At 37.1% G+C, this 17,759-nt stretch overlaps 1 protein-coding gene across 7 annotated transcripts in view; it reads left to right on the top strand.

The window, feature by feature from the left end:
* Positions 1 to 17,759, top strand: part of MYOF (myoferlin) — a 69,676-nt gene that overhangs the window by 42,047 nt on the left and 9,870 nt on the right. For 6 of the 7 annotated variants that reach the window (XM_068139661.1, XM_068139658.1, XM_068139662.1 and 3 more), the window contains 15 exons: positions 735 to 898; positions 3,160 to 3,274; positions 3,393 to 3,498; positions 5,285 to 5,427; positions 5,730 to 5,903; positions 6,969 to 7,080; positions 8,690 to 8,767; positions 10,497 to 10,678; positions 10,772 to 10,930; positions 11,085 to 11,183; positions 11,428 to 11,589; positions 12,063 to 12,228; positions 12,916 to 12,992; positions 15,619 to 15,630; positions 16,905 to 17,003. In XM_068139661.1, the coding sequence (XP_067995762.1) occupies positions 735 to 898; positions 3,160 to 3,274; positions 3,393 to 3,498; positions 5,285 to 5,427; positions 5,730 to 5,903; positions 6,969 to 7,080; positions 8,690 to 8,767; positions 10,497 to 10,678; positions 10,772 to 10,930; positions 11,085 to 11,183; positions 11,428 to 11,589; positions 12,063 to 12,228; positions 12,916 to 12,992; positions 15,619 to 15,630; positions 16,905 to 17,003 (1,848 nt within the window). The remainder of the gene's footprint in view (positions 1 to 734; positions 899 to 3,159; positions 3,275 to 3,392; positions 3,499 to 5,284; positions 5,428 to 5,729; positions 5,904 to 6,968; positions 7,081 to 8,689; positions 8,768 to 10,496; positions 10,679 to 10,771; positions 10,931 to 11,084; positions 11,184 to 11,427; positions 11,590 to 12,062; positions 12,229 to 12,915; positions 12,993 to 15,618; positions 15,631 to 16,904; positions 17,004 to 17,759) is intronic. The other variant, XM_068139659.1, reaches the window with a different exon arrangement.

Here is a 17,759-nt window from a genome sequence, read left to right as displayed (position 1 = left end):
TTACTATTGCACATCTACTTAAATATTTAGTAGTACTGTAGTAGGTCACTGAAAATAGTCAGTGGATGTTCAGAGCCATTATTTAAGTATTGAGTTTAAGAAGTTATTAAATATTTTTTTGCACTTCATACAGCAATCCAACAATTTTACAGGAAAATGAGAACAAAACTCAATACCATTTTAAACTGAGTAATCCCATTACCATATAAACCAGGCTGACATCAGAATCATGCCCCTGGTACCTTCCATCATAAGACTCTAATTCAGTTTTAATGCTGCAAAAAATGAAGTTTTAAATAGGAGGAGACTTGAGATGAAAAAGAATGAGAGGATCATGCATTTAGGGAACAGAAGAAACTTGTTGGAATAATGTAATGCAATTTTATTTAATAAAGATTTAATTTGGAGGCAGTTTGACTATAGCTGGAGGTGGGCATTAAACTTACAGGCTAGTGTAGTTCAGCAGTGGAAGCATTGTTTACCTGGCAGCAGAGAAGAAAATTTAAGAAATTAATGATGACATTGCAGCCTACTGTGGGAAGGGGCTACCTAATTTCAGAGAAAGGCAAACTACAGGAGAGTGTTTCAGTTGTAATAGAGAAGTGTGTCTCTTTTTTTTTTTTTTTTTTTTTTTTTTTTTTTTTTTTTTTCTCCCACCCCCCTTCTCTTCCTAAAAAGCTTAATTGTTCCTAAGATACTGTTTGTTTGTTTGTTTTCCCTTTCTTCTCAAACAGTATGAAAATCAGGCTCTTCTTTTTGGAAAATGGGGTACTTCAGGCCTTGTTGGTCGGCACAAGTTTTCCGATGTCACAGGAAAAATCAAACTGAAAAGAGAGTACTTTCTACCCCCAAAGGGCTGGGAGTGGGAAGGAGAATGGATGGTTGATCCTGAAAGAAGGTTAGACTTCTATTTATTTTATACAAGTAGGGATAAAGAAGTTTAACTTCCAAGTGTAGACTAAAAGCTCCTCTGTCTTGACTGAGAACAAGATTTAAAGCTGAACTTTCTAGGACAGCAAAAGCCTGTTGTTATTGAGACTCAAATTAAAATTACCTTTTATTTTAACAGTGAAATAAACGTACCACTGAAAGAATGCATCATCTCCTAGGAACCAACTTACTGTTTAGAATTTGCTATGCAGCGATGGGCATATTGCTTATACTGTCTATCTCAATGCCTCATCTTTACAATAGGGGTAAAAAAAGTCGTGGACAGCTACTGTGAGAATCACTTGGCACTGTGAGAGGTTCTCAGATGCTGCTGTGATGCTTTCAGGCAAGACCCTTAGATAGCTAGATTTTCCACAGATAGAAACTTGACATCCAGTATAAAATTGCAGTTCATATTGTATCAACACCATTACAGTGTTTGCATGGTCTTTTGCATACAGTGTATGGGGGTCTGTGTTTTTCACTAGATGCCAGGAAGTTCCACTGTCCTTCTTAACCAAACTGACTCAACGCCTAAGGTTGTGGTTCCATGTAACAGTTCCTCTCCTGGCAGAGGAAATTCATGAGGTGTCAATCCTCCCCCATCTCTAGCAGATTCAGTCTGGTCCTGTCAGAAGTTTTCAACTCCTGAGTTGTGCCAGTTCAGCTGTTCATGTTGCCACTCTTTAAACCAGCCTTGGTTTAAAATTACTTGTTTCACAAAGAAGAGACAGTCTGAGGAAGTGATTCTTCTCCCTTTTTTCATCAAAGAATAGGTGCAGCCTTTTAAAAATTCATATGGTCTTATGGTAAAAAAATACAGGATTTTTACTCTAGAAAAACAGCACAGGAAAAATACATGCTGCTATTTGACCAGTTTTCAAAAGTATAGCTGTAAATAGATATGGACAGATGGATTTATTTTCATATTCAGTTAACAGGTTTTAGTTCAATGAATAATCTGAAATGAAGAAATTACAGGCATGGAAATATTTTCTCAGATAATGGAGACCCCTTACTGTTATAACGTGTAAGTGCATTGTTGCCTTGCATCAGCTTTATACTGGAAAATCATCTGCATGGCTTTACTTGCCCAGCAGGTGGCACTTTAGAACGTACTTTAGTCCTTTCGGAATCACAGGGAATCCCAAGTGGAAATCAAGGCTATTTTGTCTGATTTTAATATTCTCATTTCTTTAACTTATGTCTTAGAAAAATACTAGTCAATTGCTTGCTTGCCCTGTCAGCAGCATAAGAGGAACAAACGGAAGTACATTGCCCAACTTTAGCGCATAACTAGCGATATAAAAATTGGAGATGCATGTAATCATTCTGCGCAGTCTGGGGTTTTCTGCACTTAAATATATGATATTATTCCTTTTTCCAAGAGGAATTATTTAAACCAAATCCTGATTATAGCGGTTAAAACACCCCTGCTTGTCACTCATTCTTCTAAATGAGGCCACACCTCGAGTACTGTGTCCAGTTCTGGGCCCCTCAGTATAGGAGGGATGTTGACTTGCTGGAACGAGTCCAGAGAAGGGCAACGAAGTTGGTGAGGGGCTTGGAACACAAGCCCTATGAGGAGAGACTGAGGGAGCTGGGGCTGCTTAGCCTGGAGAGGAGGAGACTCAGGGGTGACCTTATTGCTCTCTACAACTACCTGAAGGGGGGTTGTAGCCAGGTGGGGGCTGGTCTCTTCTCCCAGGCAGCCAGCACCAGAACAAGAGGACACAGTCTCAGGCTGCACCAGGGGAAGTTCAGGCTGGAGGTCAGGAGGAAGTTTTACACAGAGAGAGTGATTGCCCATTGGAATGGAGTGCCCGGGGAGGTGGTGGAGTCGCCGTCACTGGAGGTGTTCAGGAGGAGACTTGACAGGGTGCTTGGTTACATGGGTTAGTTGATTAGGTGGTGTTGGATGATAGGTTGGACGCGATGATCTTGAAGGTCTCTTCCAACCTGGTTTATTCTATTCTATTCTAAATATGTTCCTTCTATTACTTATTACTACTGCAGTTGCTTCAGTGTTGGGAAGCCATTATAAGGACATTAGTAGACCTCATATAGATAATAGCTACACTGTACTCTAGTAAGAAAACAGACATCTCACAAAGATGGACAATCTAGAATTCCAGCACACACACACGTTTTTTTACATTGTTTCTATATATTCTCTGTAGCTAACAAAAATACATCTAGTTAAGTGTTATATCTACTTCGGACTTGCAGTTTGTTGACTGAAGCCGATGCTGGTCATACTGAGTTCACTGATGAAGTATATGAAAACGAGAGTCGCTATCCTGGAGGGGAATGGAAAGCAGCTGAAGACAGTTACACAGATGTGGTGAGACATATTTTTTCACTGGATAAGTAAAGGTTTAAGTGAAAGAGTTCTGGAATTTGCTATGCAGTGTATTTCATCTATTAATGCACAGAACTGTTATGTTTTCCCAACATAAAAGAATGGAGAAAAAGCACCACCGCCACGTGAATTCACGTGTCCTCTTGGATGGGTGTGGGAAGATGATGCTTGGAAATCTGATTTAAATCGAGCAGTGGATGAGAGTGGTAAGACTTACTGCTTATCTGTTGATTATTTAGGACAATTTGTCATAGCCTATACTGAGCATGTCAAGGCTGTAGCAGTGGCCTGAGCATGATGGTTGTTTACCTATGAAAAAATGTCAAGGAAACAGTTGCTTAAGGAGTCAGATAAAATGATGTTAAGAGAATGTTTACTGTCTGCATCTGTTTCTGTTATTTCTGTGAGGCACTGGAACAGGCTGCTTAGGGAAGCTGTGGATTCCCTGTACCCTGGCAGTATAAGTATTCTAGCCCAGGTTGGATGGAACTTTGATCAGCCTGATCTGGTAAAAGATGTTCCTGCCCACAGCAGGGTGGTTGGAACTTTGCATCCTTTCAAACACAAACTATTCTATGATTCTGTGATTCTATTTTCATTTTAATTACTATTGAATCAAGCTAATTTGTTCTTATTGAACCTTTTTGTGGATCAAAAAGTACTAATATTTTGAACAGTATGTGTAATAAATGTATTGTAAGTGCCTAGTAGAGAGAGAGTTACGTAACCTAAGAAACTGTACAGTGGTGTTAACTGCAGCAGCAGCAAATTTTGAGCCTAAAGTTTGACAAATTTTTAAAGATGAAGGCTAATGCAAACAACAGTTGATTTAACAAGAGGTTCCAGTTGGGAAATCTCTATATATACTTACAACAGCAATTTTTGGAAATAGAATCCATCCTTGTTTGATCTAAGTTTCCCCAAGTCCAGCGTCAACAATTGTTGTTTTTTTTAAGAGAAGTCAGAAGCTTGAGATATGAAGCCTCAGTAATTGCACCAAAAACATGTGGTAAAGCCAGGTTTGGATCTATCTGGCAATTTAACTGGGAGCCTTCAGCCAGAGCCTGAGTCACCAAGCAATGCTAAGAGGTGAATCCGGTCTGAGACCAAAGGTCACACACCAGACAAGTGTATGAAGGATTCCTTTATTGTTGAGAGTAGAATAACTGGCAGATTTGTGTGAGAAAGCAGGCATGGAAAAAGTCAAAGTACTTAAAGAACATTGGTTTGACGCTTCAAAACCAAAATGAATGATAAGAGCAAAAGGGAAGGCCATGGAAGATTCTGGAAAGCCAAGAATGTTGCAAAACTATCATGAATTTTAATTTGTTCTAAACCAGCTGAAAATTCTCAAATAGTTATGGCTGTTAAATATAGGTTAATTAAATAGCTATTTGAGTAGGAAAAAAGATTTTTAAACTAAATGGTACTCATACCTGTCTTTACTGGAACCTCTGGTAGGAGTCTGCAGCAATATTTTAATAAGAGATGAATCTAAATAAAAGTCTGAGTCTTAGATGCCTGAAAACTGGAATATAAGCTGTAGTCAAAATACAGTATACAGGTTTAACAATTCTTAAACTTCTATGATCAGAGTTCAAATATATGGTGTTCCTTTAAAAGCCAAACTGCTGGAGTTGCGTGACTACACAGGACATTCTACTCTTACTTTAAATTAAGGATGAGTTTTCCCAGTGGTGAAGTAAGAAAATGTGGTATCAGTACACCTAACGTGATAAAACAAGAATGTGAAGAAAACAACTTTAAATGTACTGTATATGTGTTGATATTTTTATTGTCATAATATATCGTTATCATAAAATGTAATCAGTTGCCCTCTAGCTATCAGCCATTTAGGATTTGCCATATTGAATAGTCTTGTGTGACTAAAGCTTCATCCTCTGTAGGTAGAGTAACTCTATTTCCCATGCTTTTCTTCTTTGTATCTTGCTTGTGTTGCTGAAATATACCAACTAATCAGTTCTGTTTTAGGATGGGAATACGGAATTACTATTCCTCCAGACACTAAGCCAAAGTCATGGGTGGCTGCTGAGAAAATGTACCACACGCATCGACGACGAAGACTGGTGCGGAAACGTAAGAGGGATCCAGCTCAAGCAGTAACAGCAGGAAGGGTAAGCAGAAGAGAGCTGCAGTCAGACTTGCACATTGTAACAGTTTGAGTGTCTTTTTTTTTTTTAAATCCACACAAGATTACTGATTTCCTGAATAAAGAAAAAAAATTAATACAAGGCTAATCTAGCTGGTGCTTTTGGGTATGTTTTCACTACAGTCCTTTTCTTTGGATTACTTTCTTTTTTGTAAACTGGTGTCTCCAGCTTTGATTTATGAGATTATTATGCCTGCCAGAGCAATTCCTGGTTTTTAAAATTACATTTATACAACACTGTGGGTAACAGGGATTTATGTCTTCCAGGGAATGTCATCATATGAAGATCAAGAAGGATGGGAATACGCTTCCTTGATTGGCTGGAAATTTCACTGGAAACAACGCAGTTCTGATACTTTCCGTCGGAGACGATGGAGAAGAAAAATGGCTCCCTCAGAGACACATGGTGCAGCAGCAATCTTTAAACTTGAAGGTGCTTTGGTAAGAGACAGAGTATCAAAAAAGTTCCTTTAGACGTTCCATCCGTTCATTTACAGTGAATAAATAGATCAACTGTTTCAGTCCCTGAATTGTTAGATTGATATATAACTGAGGAAACAATGCCATTTACATTGTGTGAAGTCTGAAAGGTACCATTGAAATCATAGTAGAGAATCTTTCTTTCTTTATTTTTCAAATTATTGTTATTACATTATGTGATATTGATAGCAAAAGGCTACATTATTAGATGAGCCTTCTGTAATTAAAGTTAAAAGATCCTTCAAGCTGTTCATGCACATAAATTAGAAGTATTAACATCAGCACAAGAAGCAACAGAAACTGAAATAGCTGCTCCTGATTAATATTTGCATGTGTAAACAACCAAACAGAAGAAAGGACAGCAAAGTGTTGAAGAAGCCAGGATGTCACATGTCACTCAAGTTTTGAGATGAACACAGCCTCATATATAAACTGTATTTACCAAAATACAGATTGGAGCAAGTAATGTGAGAAGGCTACTTTGTTTTTCTAAAATAATTACTCTGAGTCTAAATAGCATTAACAGAAGTCCATGCTTTTTGTTTGTTTGTTTCTCTTTTTTTGTGCCAAGTGCTTACCCATTATTCACTGACAGCATTTTGTTTCTCCATGTGATTTGGTTCCACAGTTTAAAAATTCGTCTTTCAGTTTCTCTTCTGTCTATACGTCCTGGGCTATTGCTAGAACAAAGCCTTAGAGCACTTCTTTACCATAGATCAGTGCAGAAGACCTGCCACCTCTTCATTGGTAAAAGCTGGCAGGGCGCCTAGTATACTTTGAGATATAAGGCACTCTGGAGAATAAGGCATAATGACTGGATCTGATTTCTGCACTGCTTCAGTGGCAACAAGGAATGACCTTTGGACATGAATAAACATCTTTCAAAGTACATTTACTCAAGAAAGTAAATTTCTCCTTGTCCTGCAGGAAAGACTGAAACCTGTATATTCCCACACACAGTCCACTTATAGCAGGTCCTTTCTATGTTTGTAAATACACAGTAATTCTTTTTTCCTATAACTTCAGGGAGCAGACAACAGTGTTGATGATGGAGAAGGGAAGAGTTCAGACAAAACTAAGGAGTCAGCTACAAAGGTGTTTGGTGCCAATACACCACTTGTTTCCTGCTACTTTGACAGTAGGTTGTTTTAACAATTCCTTTTTTGCAAATGGTGTCTACTTCTCCCTGGTCTCAAATCAAGCTGTAATTCATAGATTCGTAGAACAGTTTGGGTTGGAAGGGACCTTAAAGATTGTCTAGTTCCAACCCCCTCTGCCACGGGCAGGGACACCTTCCATCAGACAAGGTTACTAAAGGCCTCATCCAACCTGGCCTTGAACTCCTCCATGGAGGGGCATCAACAAGCTCTCTGGGCAGCCTGTTCCATTGTATCACCACCATCACTGTAAGGAATATCCTCCTAATACCTAGCTCCTTGTGGTTTACATTTAGGTTTTTATACCTTCTATTATAATCACTGTCTGATCCCTGATTGCTACTAAAAAAAAGGAAAACCAAAGTTAATAATTTCAGTCCACTGTCATACAGATATTTTACAACCTGTATGAGAAGAGGAACTCTAAAGGTAGCATTAGGGTCCCTCCATAACAATGCAGGGAACTAAGCCAGGAGAGATGATGTATATACAGTTAATTTTTTGCTGGTTCGGCTCACTTAACGAGCTCAATGCAGGGGCAGACAAATGCCTGATCCAGAGGAAGCAGTATTTGACAGCCATGTAGTTGTGTTGGCAAACTGAACAAAACTGTAACTTTACTAATGTGGATTGGCTTTAAATGGCTTGGAATCACAGCAATGGCATTCACAAAAGCAGGGACACTCAGATGGGATCCACCAGTGTTAGACAATAGGTACAGAGAACACCATACACTCCTGAGACTCAAAATCCTTTTTGAGCATCTCTGACTTTATTTAGTCTCTACAGAATATGATCTTCTTGCTGGGAATGGGTACCTAAATCTTAAATCTTGTCTTTCAGAAGCTGAGGAAGATTATTGTAGTTTCTTTTAAATGATGACTGCAATAGGAGGAAAATAGCACCTTTTCCTGCTAGAGTTGAGAGAGTTCACCTCATTGAGGCCACGAGTGGCTCAGATTTTCCCAGTGACTGAAAGAGACCTGACTTCTTTTAAAGAAAAGCTGCAGTGTCTTGGCCACATTCTGTCCACCCATCTTCCTTTTAAGCCGTTCTACCTTGCTTGCAGTGATTTTTATTGTTGTTTTGTTTTTTTTAAATGTTTAATCTTTGGAATATTTTTTTAGAGCTAATAGCTAAAACTGAAACTCCAAGGTCCCTGCAAGTACTGTACTAAATACTTAAAGTACAGGAATGTCTAGTTCTTGATTCTCTTCAGAGGAGTTAGATTATCACACCATTTCAAGCAGAATTTTTTAATAGAAGGATTTTTATAGATGATATGGTGAAAAAAAAGCCCAAATAGTGTTAGTGAGGTTTCTGTTTGTGGTTTTGTTTGTTTGTTGTTGTTGGCTTTTTGTGTTTTGGTTGTTTGTTTGTTTTTTTGCTTTAAGTTGTCTTGGAACAAATGTTCTCAGGTGCTAGCTTGCTGGTATTAGTACATGTTGTCAGTAGAAGAGAAAAACAGAAATGTTACTACAGTGCTTATGTTTTAGTTAAAACGTATAAGGCATTTTTATAAACTCAGAATATATTCATTACAGAAAAGAAGTCTGTATAATACAGTTGGACTCTCTTTATTTGATACAGGAGCATATACTTACCACCTTCGCTGTTATGTCTACCAGGCAAGAAATCTCATGGCTTTAGACAAAGACAGTTTTTCAGGTATGGAAAGATCTTGCTAGCGGTGCAGAAAGCCCACTTCTGCAATGAAATGGTAACTCAATGTTGTTCTATGTTGTCCCCATAGCCTTCCAAAGCTATCAAAAAAACCAACCCTTCTCCCACACATCGATTTAGCTACAGATTATCTTAAATCCTTAAGGTCTGCGTGTAGGCCCCAGCTACTGAAACTATACCATAAAAGGAGTCTCGGCTTCATTACATATGATCCAAATTTGGTTAGTACTGCCCCAGAACCTGCCAAAAAGCAAGTGTGCTGAATGTGCAGCACTTGCTGCTACAAATGAACTCTGAGTGAGGGAACGGAAAGGGTAAGGTCTGAATTTCCCATGACCTTCATGATCTTTATGTCTTAGGCTTCTTCTAACCAAAGCCTACATACAGATTGTAAGCAGTCCTGCAGGAAGCTTGTACAAAACCTAACCTGAAGAAAGCTTAGACAGTTGTTACATCAGCAGTTGCCTCTCAGTGCTCAGTATTTTGTATTATAGGAAACTACAGTGTACCTTACTAATAAGCATGGCTTTTCTGTGTTCATTATGTGTAACTGTTGCCCTTTTTATTCCAGCAGTGTGCTCATTTGGCATCCTGGTAGTCAGACTAATCCAATACTCAGATAATCAAGTATTTAATTTTTCCTAATTAGCATTAAAATACTCTACTGAGAAATTAGATTCTGTAACAATATGACTTTACACTTTAAATAAATTCAACCAAAGATAAAGATAAAATGAGCAGCTTATCTTTCCCCCTGCCTCCCTGTTTTAATTAAAAATTAAGTGTAATGCATTTGTAAATTTGTTACAGAAGGCAGAGAGCTACACATATTTTACTGCTGTTTTCTGAAATGAGGGGAGGTTTGTACAGCTGCTTGTGTATATTTGGTCATACTTCAATATGCAGCACTTAAAAGCAATACAAAGAAACAATAATAAATTTGCATATGTAGAATTCCAGATAAGTACCTCAGATGCAGTAAACTAGTGCATCTGCATTTAATTGTCCTCTAAAACTAGTTTGAAGAGCTAACCAAATTTTATAAAACTGATCATGGACTTAGCCAGAAGCTGTTTGAAACTAATGTAAAGATAACCTTTAAAACTGCCTCTAGCTCTTAGTAATTGCAATTTGTACAGGAAATGTCAATGACCATCATCAGATACCTTCTACAGAGCTCTTGATGATTTAAAGGTCTGACAAACACTGTGCCTAGACCACTTTAATCATTTAGCTGTTTCACAAGAAAAGGTTGCTATAAATAAGAACATTTGAAACCAAAGTTTGATCCAAGCAATATAGCCTGGGAGAATTTCTTGTTTGGCAACTAGTCACAACTAGAATTATATTTTTGTGTTATTATCAGGCTGTACAGTTGCATATCAGTGGAGACAACCAAAAAAAGCTTCAAGAGGAGATCAGTACAGCCAGTGTTTCATTGTAGTTTTTATATTCCCTGTCTGATTTGCAAGACATTTCAGCATTTCCATTTATTACCCTGTTAATTGAGACTTGTATAAAAGGAAGGTATTTAGTAATCAAATAGAATTTGCTTTATTAAATACAAATTATGTAGAATAGCTTATAGAACTGGTAGTAACAGAAGAAAAATAACATCTTATGTTTGATAAACATTGTTCTTTTGTGCCTTACAGCTTGATGGGGCTCTGTTTGTCTGTAATGCTATGCTTTTAATCTTTGTATGATATTTCAGATCCGTATGCTCATGTTTCCTTCCTCCATCAAAGCAAAACAACTGAGATCATTCATTCAACTCTAAATCCTACATGGGACCAAACTCTCATATTTAATGAAATTGAGATCTATGGGGACCCACAGACAGTAGCCCAAAATCCTCCTAATGTTGTAATTGAACTTTTTGACAGTGACCAAGTGGTAGGTGAAAGCTTTTTACTCTGATTGTCTTTTAAATTTATTTATATTAATTGAGACTAACATTAATGACTATGCTTGCTGTTTTGGTGGCAGGGTAAAGATGAATTCCTTGGAAGAAGTATTTGTTCCCCCATGGTCAAGTTAATCCCAGAAGAGGACATCACACCAAAACTGCTCTGGTATCCTGTAACAAACAATGGCAAACCTAGTGGAGACATTCTTTTTGCTGCAGAACTTATTTTGAAGGACAAGGTATTCAGTTTTCTGTGGGGGTGTGTATATGTAATGTCTAACGACCTATATCCTTTCAGAGTGAGTCATAGTGTGAAGAATTATCTTAATACTTGCAAGGTTTTTCATGCATGGAAGATAAGAGAAACTAATATTCATGTCTGTGTCTTAATAGGGTGGCGCTAACCTTCCAATTCTTCCATCACAAAGAGCACCAAAGCTTTACATGGTACCTCAAGGAATCAGACCAGTAGTTCAGCTCACTGCTGTTGAGGTATGGTTTATTTTTAAACTAACTGAATACAACCATAGTCATCTTGTCCTCTAGCATAAAGTGTTGTATTTGCTTTAAGGAAAAAAAAAACAACACTTCATACTGAAAAATATGAGGGAATTTGAGTTTCATTTTTTCCATTAACTTTCTTAGAACAGCCATCTTGAAATACTTTGCAAATCACATTTTCTTATTATAAAGACTTAATTTCATCTTTCCTTTCTTACTGGATTTTATTTTACAGATTCTAGCTTGGGGTTTGAGGAACATGAAAAACTACCAGCTGGCACCTGTTATGTCTCCGAGTCTCATTGTGGAATGTGGGGGTGAAATGGTGGAATCTGTGGTGATTAAAAACCTCAAAAAGACACCAAATTTTCCATCTTCTGTTCTCTTCATGAAAGTTGTACGTTGTGAAAACTATTTACCAGCTAGCTATAGCAAAATCAGTTATTCCATGCTGTTTTTAAAGGCCAAGGATTTATTATGCAAGAGTGATCTCATAAAAACTTACACGTCCTTTTTTGACTTAACAAAAGGAATTTGCTGAACCTGAAAATTCTATTAAAATCGTGTAAATATGCCTATATGGTCACTGACAATTATACTATTTTATTTGAAAAGGCATCAATTTACCTGTAGATATGTGACTACTTTCCTACTGCTAGGAGTCGAGAATATTCAAGATTTGAAGCAATTTCAATTTTTCTTGCTGACTTCTCCTGAATCATAATGTAAGGTTAGAAATCTACCACACAGACAGGGGACGTAGTAGTTCAATATCAAATAAAGTTAACAGCCCTAATTTAGGGAGAAAATCTTTATTCTTCACTTTCCTTCTGTTCACCTTATAAACAAACTCTAACCTTTCATTTTTAGCTTTTGCCAAAAGAGGAGATATACAGCCCCTCTCTTGTTATTAAAGTAATAGACCACAGGCCGTTTGGACGGAAGCCCATCGTGGGACAATGTACTATTGATTTACTGGAAAGCTTTCGCTGTGACCCCTATGCTACTACAGAAGACATTGCACCACAACTGAAAGGTAAATAGATGGAAAATTAAAAGTTTTACTTTCTTGCAAGATGCTAGAATAACCTATTCCTGGATGGTTTGGGTTGCAAAGGATCTTAAACATCATCTAGTTCCAACCCCACTGCTATGGGCAGGGACACCTTCCACTAGACCAGGTCCCACATCCAACCTGCCTTGAGCACCTCTAGGGGAGGGGGCAATCTTCGGTGTTTACCCTGTATTGATAAATAGCCATCTCATGCTGTGTACTATTTGGAGATAGTGTTCTGAAAGAAAATATATCTAATTTAGAGTGTTAATTAGTGTGATTGCCCAGTGAGGTGGTGGAGTCACCATCCCTGGATGTGTTCAAGAAGGGACTGGACGTGGCACTCGGTGCCATGGTCTAGCCATGAGGTCTGTGGTGACAGGTTGGACTTGATGATCTTTGAGGTCTCTTCCAACCTTGGTGATACTGTGATTACTCCTGTACCAAAGTAATGATCCAGTATTCCAGCAAGACTGCTCTGAATACAATGCTGACGTCTTTTACTCTCTTTTAAATTCTCTATACTTGAGCAACGTTCACATATCCTACACAAAACAGCCAACAAATTGTTTTATCTTCTGTAACTGGTTGGATTTCAAATCTCATGAAAATGTTTGCTAAGATATTTTTCTGATACCGTTTTGCCTTAATAAAATTTTTGGCTTACAGTTAGTCTCCTCTCTGCTGTACCTCGCCAGGATACAGTAATTGAAATGGAAGATGCACAACCACTCCTCACAGCTCAGGTAATCTTTGAAATTTGATGCTTGACTTTCTTCTTTAGATCTGTGATTTCTGAAAAATCAGAGGGCAAAATTGTGGGAAACCCACACAAGCTTTTGGAAAGCCAGATGGAAAAACGTTCCTTTGGCAGGAAAGCAAAGGAAATCTGTTACTCATTTTAACTTCTGTTTTCATATAGTAAATATCAAACTGTAGCTTTATGTGCACAATAAAATTCATCCAGTAGCTCAAGAATGAATTCACTTGTTCAATAGCTACTGAAAACGTGTCATAGAACATTACCAAGTCTGTCAATGGTGATGGTTAGAGCAGCCTGATCTTGCAGACTGAGTGTTCTAAATGAAGCAGTTACAAGCAGGTGTATGCTTTGGTGGGCGCAGAGTCAGAGCCATGGTAACACAGAAACTCTAAGTGAAATGTAGACAACACCCTGAGGACACACAATGCCAAAATTTCATCAATTACATTCCAATTTCTAGTGTTTAAGCAGTATGTCAACAGCACTCAGCAAAATGGCTTCTCCAACAACAGTGCATGTATGTATGTACCAGAGTAATGCATGGAAAGGAGCAGAATGGGGTTGGATGGGAAAAGAATGCTATTGCAATGTGGTCATGAGGCTGTACTTCTCTTGGCAATTATTCCATCCAGGGATTTTGGAGGAGACGATGTTCCTAAGTCTAGTATGTTTACTTAAAAATATTAAAGGATATTCCTTCTGTAAGTCTTACTATGTGTGTACAATATGTATGGACTACTAAAAACTCAGCTTTTCTGAAATTTATGTAGAACAGCACCAAAATGAATAGCAATTATTAAACCAGCCTATTAATATTCAAACTTTGGAGAAAAAAAATCTACAGTAAAATAAATTCTAACTCTAACTTTTCTAGACATGTAATAGTTCATTGCTAGTATCTTGAAAACTTTATATAATAATCTACAGTGAAAGACACTGGGTACATTTAAAAAAAAGGGCAGTATCTGTTAGATGATCTTTACTATGTGAATATTTCACTCCAAAATCTCAAATTTATCATATGGCATTTCATTCTGTGTTTTGGAATTCTGTGAGCACATCCTGCTTAACACCTTTAGTAACAGTAATATCCAAATTCTTAAGATTCTTTATTTGCTTTGGGAACTTTTAAAGGTCTTAAGGTTTTGATTTGTTTTTTTCTTAACCTGATCATTGCAAAGATACTAAGTGCATTATTTGAAGAGATACTTGAAGGTATATCAAGGGGGAAAAAAAGACCAAACCCACAAACTCTATTTAAACTCTTACAACATTATGCTTTGATGAAAGTTTTGGAGTCCATATAGTGTATTTTGTGTAAAAACTTTAAATTGAGAGTTTAAATTTTTACTGCATAATTATGTAAGCTACCCTTCAGTGTTGTCAATATTACAAACCAGTGTGGAAACAATGTCAAACTTGATTATGACAAAATATTTGAAATTACCTCAGGAATTCTGCCCGTAAGGGTTTCAGATGTGATATGATATGATTTCTGAGAATAAATCAGAAAATCTGATCATTCTGTACAAATCTGGGGAAAAAACTATGTTATATTTTTCATTTGAAGTTTGACAAGACTTCTATAATACTGTACACTTGAACATCCCAGCAAGATAATTACTTACAAGATAGAAATGGGAGTAAATTAATGCGATGTATCACAGTGATGTCCTCAACTACTGATGCACTTGGCTTGTATGCTTGCCTATTTCTTCTGCTTTGTACCAAAAATTAATGGATCATGCTTTTAAATCAAATCACAAGGCATGGTATAAAACCACTAGCACTTGCTCACCTTGGCTTCCAAATGGGGTGCATGATGCTTGCTCTTAATGGATTATTGGGTGATAAGTATGGTAGCTATGATTTAACAGGTGAAGCCTTTTGGATTGTGCAGACTTACTACACTTATATGGCTAAATCTATAGACACACATATTGGTTGTTACTGTACTCTTTAACTCTTCATGTTTTTTTTTCAGACTTATGAGACTCCACAGCCTGTAAACAACTGAAAAACAATAGGAAAAGGGAAAATGGCTGTTGAGCATTAGCAGATTATTTTATAAAGAAGTACATATTCAAAAAGGGGAAAAAATTAATTTTTGTATGTGAAATTTGGAAAAGAATCTCTGGAATAGATTCAATTTTGTAAAAAAAAAATAATAAATCAGATCCAATGCTCTCTGAAACTTTAGGTGAAATCAGGAAATTATTGCTACTGTGGAAATAAATAGAATCCAGAGTGTAACACTGCAATGATGCAATAAGAAAACTAAGTTTCTCTCAGTTTTGCTTTGTTATAAAAGAAAAAAGCACAGGGTGATAATGTCTTTCAGTTCTGAAAACTTGTTTTCTGAAATTGTTTTAATATATGCTATAGTTTAATCTCTAGAACATACTAATAGCAGAAGGGAAAAAAAAAGGTTAAACACAGTGTTTGAATACTCTTCAAAAGTATTTGTAAATTATTGATGTTAGTAACTAACATTCTGTACGTACTATATACAGAAGCCTAAGCTGTTAAAGAATAGAATTCTGTAAATCATTTCCTAACTATTGTTTGGGATTTTTGCTTTTCTTTTATGAATTGATCCTCATGAGCAGCTCACAGAAAAGGTAATGTATGATACTTTTAAAAATCTACCCACTGCTTTCTTGTAAGTGATCCAGATCTCCAACTGAAAATCAGTATATCAATACTGCTTCCTAACTTAGCCTTTGAGGCATGTGGATGAGAAGAGTAATTTCTGAAAATATTTGACATAAAATATACAATCAACTTGCAAAATCCTAGATGTAGGAAAAATATGCAAGACTGAAATAATAGACTTGGATAGAAATACAATAATAGACTTGAAAAGACTGAAATAAAACACTGAAATAAATTTAAACCCCTACTACCTCACATTTAATAATCCATATAGTACTTTAAGACTCTCTTTAAACACAAGCAATCTTAAAAGATTTGTTCAGGTTTCCGTAGCGAACAAATAACTATTCATTCTCATCAAATGAATACTATTCATTACCAATTAAAGTATGTTTTCAGGGGGAAATAATTATGTGATGAAATCCCTATGGATAAATACAGAAAACATCACTTTGATGATCAAAATTATTATCTGACTTGAATAAAAAATATACAGAAATATTGTCTTAGTTGAATGTATAGGTTGCTGGCATCTAGTCTTTCATGAGGCTCATTGAAGTATTATTTCTAAGAGGGGAAGACTCACTGTTCTTCAACTGCTCTTAGTAAACATTAAGGTAGATCTCCAGCTGCAAGATTCTGTCACAGTATAGGCAACCTCCACTGGGTTTAATGGAACGACGTATACTTAGAGTAGTTAATGTCTGTCCCAGTGTTACTATATGGCAGCAGCTTTGAAATAAATGGGAATGCTGAAAGCAGACTAACATGTTTATCCCTCAGGTAAAGGTTCTTAACATGTTTACATCAGTTTTGATAGCCATGCAGTTCTTGTAATAAATACCAGGCATGATGGCTTTTGTCCTTGATAGCTGAAACAGTGAGTGCACCAGTACATTTACTTCCGCTAACTTAAGTAACCTAGGCTAGGATGCACTTCCAGGTGTCAGTCCTTTGAGCTAGGTTTCTAGATACCAGTAATTAATGGAGATTAATGGCTGTTGACTGTCACCATAGCTGGATTGTATAGGCACCAAAACCTGGGTAAAAGAAATTCCCATCTTTTTAGCCCTAATATTTACATTCTGATTCTCTTTCAGATGATCCTTTGATATTACTTCAGTGATATGTTTTAGGATATACTATCTTTTAGTATGTTTAATTGTTCATTGCTTGTGCTCTACAGCATGATATAAAAGATTTTTATCTCCCAGATAAATAACTTTTTGTTTTCTTTAAGGAGGAAGAAATTGTTGATTGGTGGAGCAAATTTTATGCTTCAGTAGGAGAATATGAAAAATGTGGACAGTATGTTAAAAAAGGATATGACACTTTAAAGGTATTGCTCAGAATAAAATTAATTCACATATATCAATTGTTTATAAGCCCAAAACTGATCAGAGCTGTGCCCTTTGTTTTTTTTAAATGCTTCTCAAAATTAACTGGGCAAGTTGGTGAGGGGTTTGGAACACAAGCCCTATGAGGAGAGGCTGAGGGAGCTGGGGCTGCTTAGCCTGGAGAAGAGGAGACTTAGGGGTGACCTTATCACTCTCTACAACTACCTGAAGGGAGGTTGTAGACAGGCTGATGATGGTCTCTTCTCCCAGGCACCCAGTACCAGAACAAGAGGACACAGTCTCAAGCTGCGCCAGGGGAGGTTCAGGTTGGATGTTAGGAAGAAGTTCTATACAGAAAGAGTGATTGCGCTATGGAATGGGTTGCCCGGGGAGGTGGTGGAGTCGCCATCATTGAAGGTGTTCAGGAGGAGACTTGATGGGGTGCTTGGTGCCATGGGTTAGCTGTTTGGGTGGGTTGGATTGGTTGATGGGTTGGACACGATGATCTTGAAGGTCTCTTCCAACCTGGTTTGGTTTATTCTATTCTAATTCTAATAAAGATTTCATGTGGTGAAATGAAGGTTTTAAGGAGCTGTCTTTGCTTCTTTTCTACTTAACTACACTTAATAAGAGATATATTATGAACTTAACCTTCAGTCAAATGAAATTTAGCTCTTGACGACTTTGGGTGCCAGGCAGTTCCTAAATAAATACACACTTTGAGAAAGTGTGAACACAGAGAATCAATGCTTTTCCTG

This window comes from Melanerpes formicivorus, unplaced genomic scaffold, assembly GCF_026170545.1.
Source record: "Melanerpes formicivorus ecotype bairdi unplaced genomic scaffold, bMelFor1.0.p_v2 SCAF_6, whole genome shotgun sequence".
Lineage (NCBI taxonomy): Eukaryota > Metazoa > Chordata > Aves > Piciformes > Picidae > Melanerpes > Melanerpes formicivorus.
Note: the sequence above shows the minus strand (reverse complement) of the source record. Positions and strands in the feature narration are given on the sequence as shown.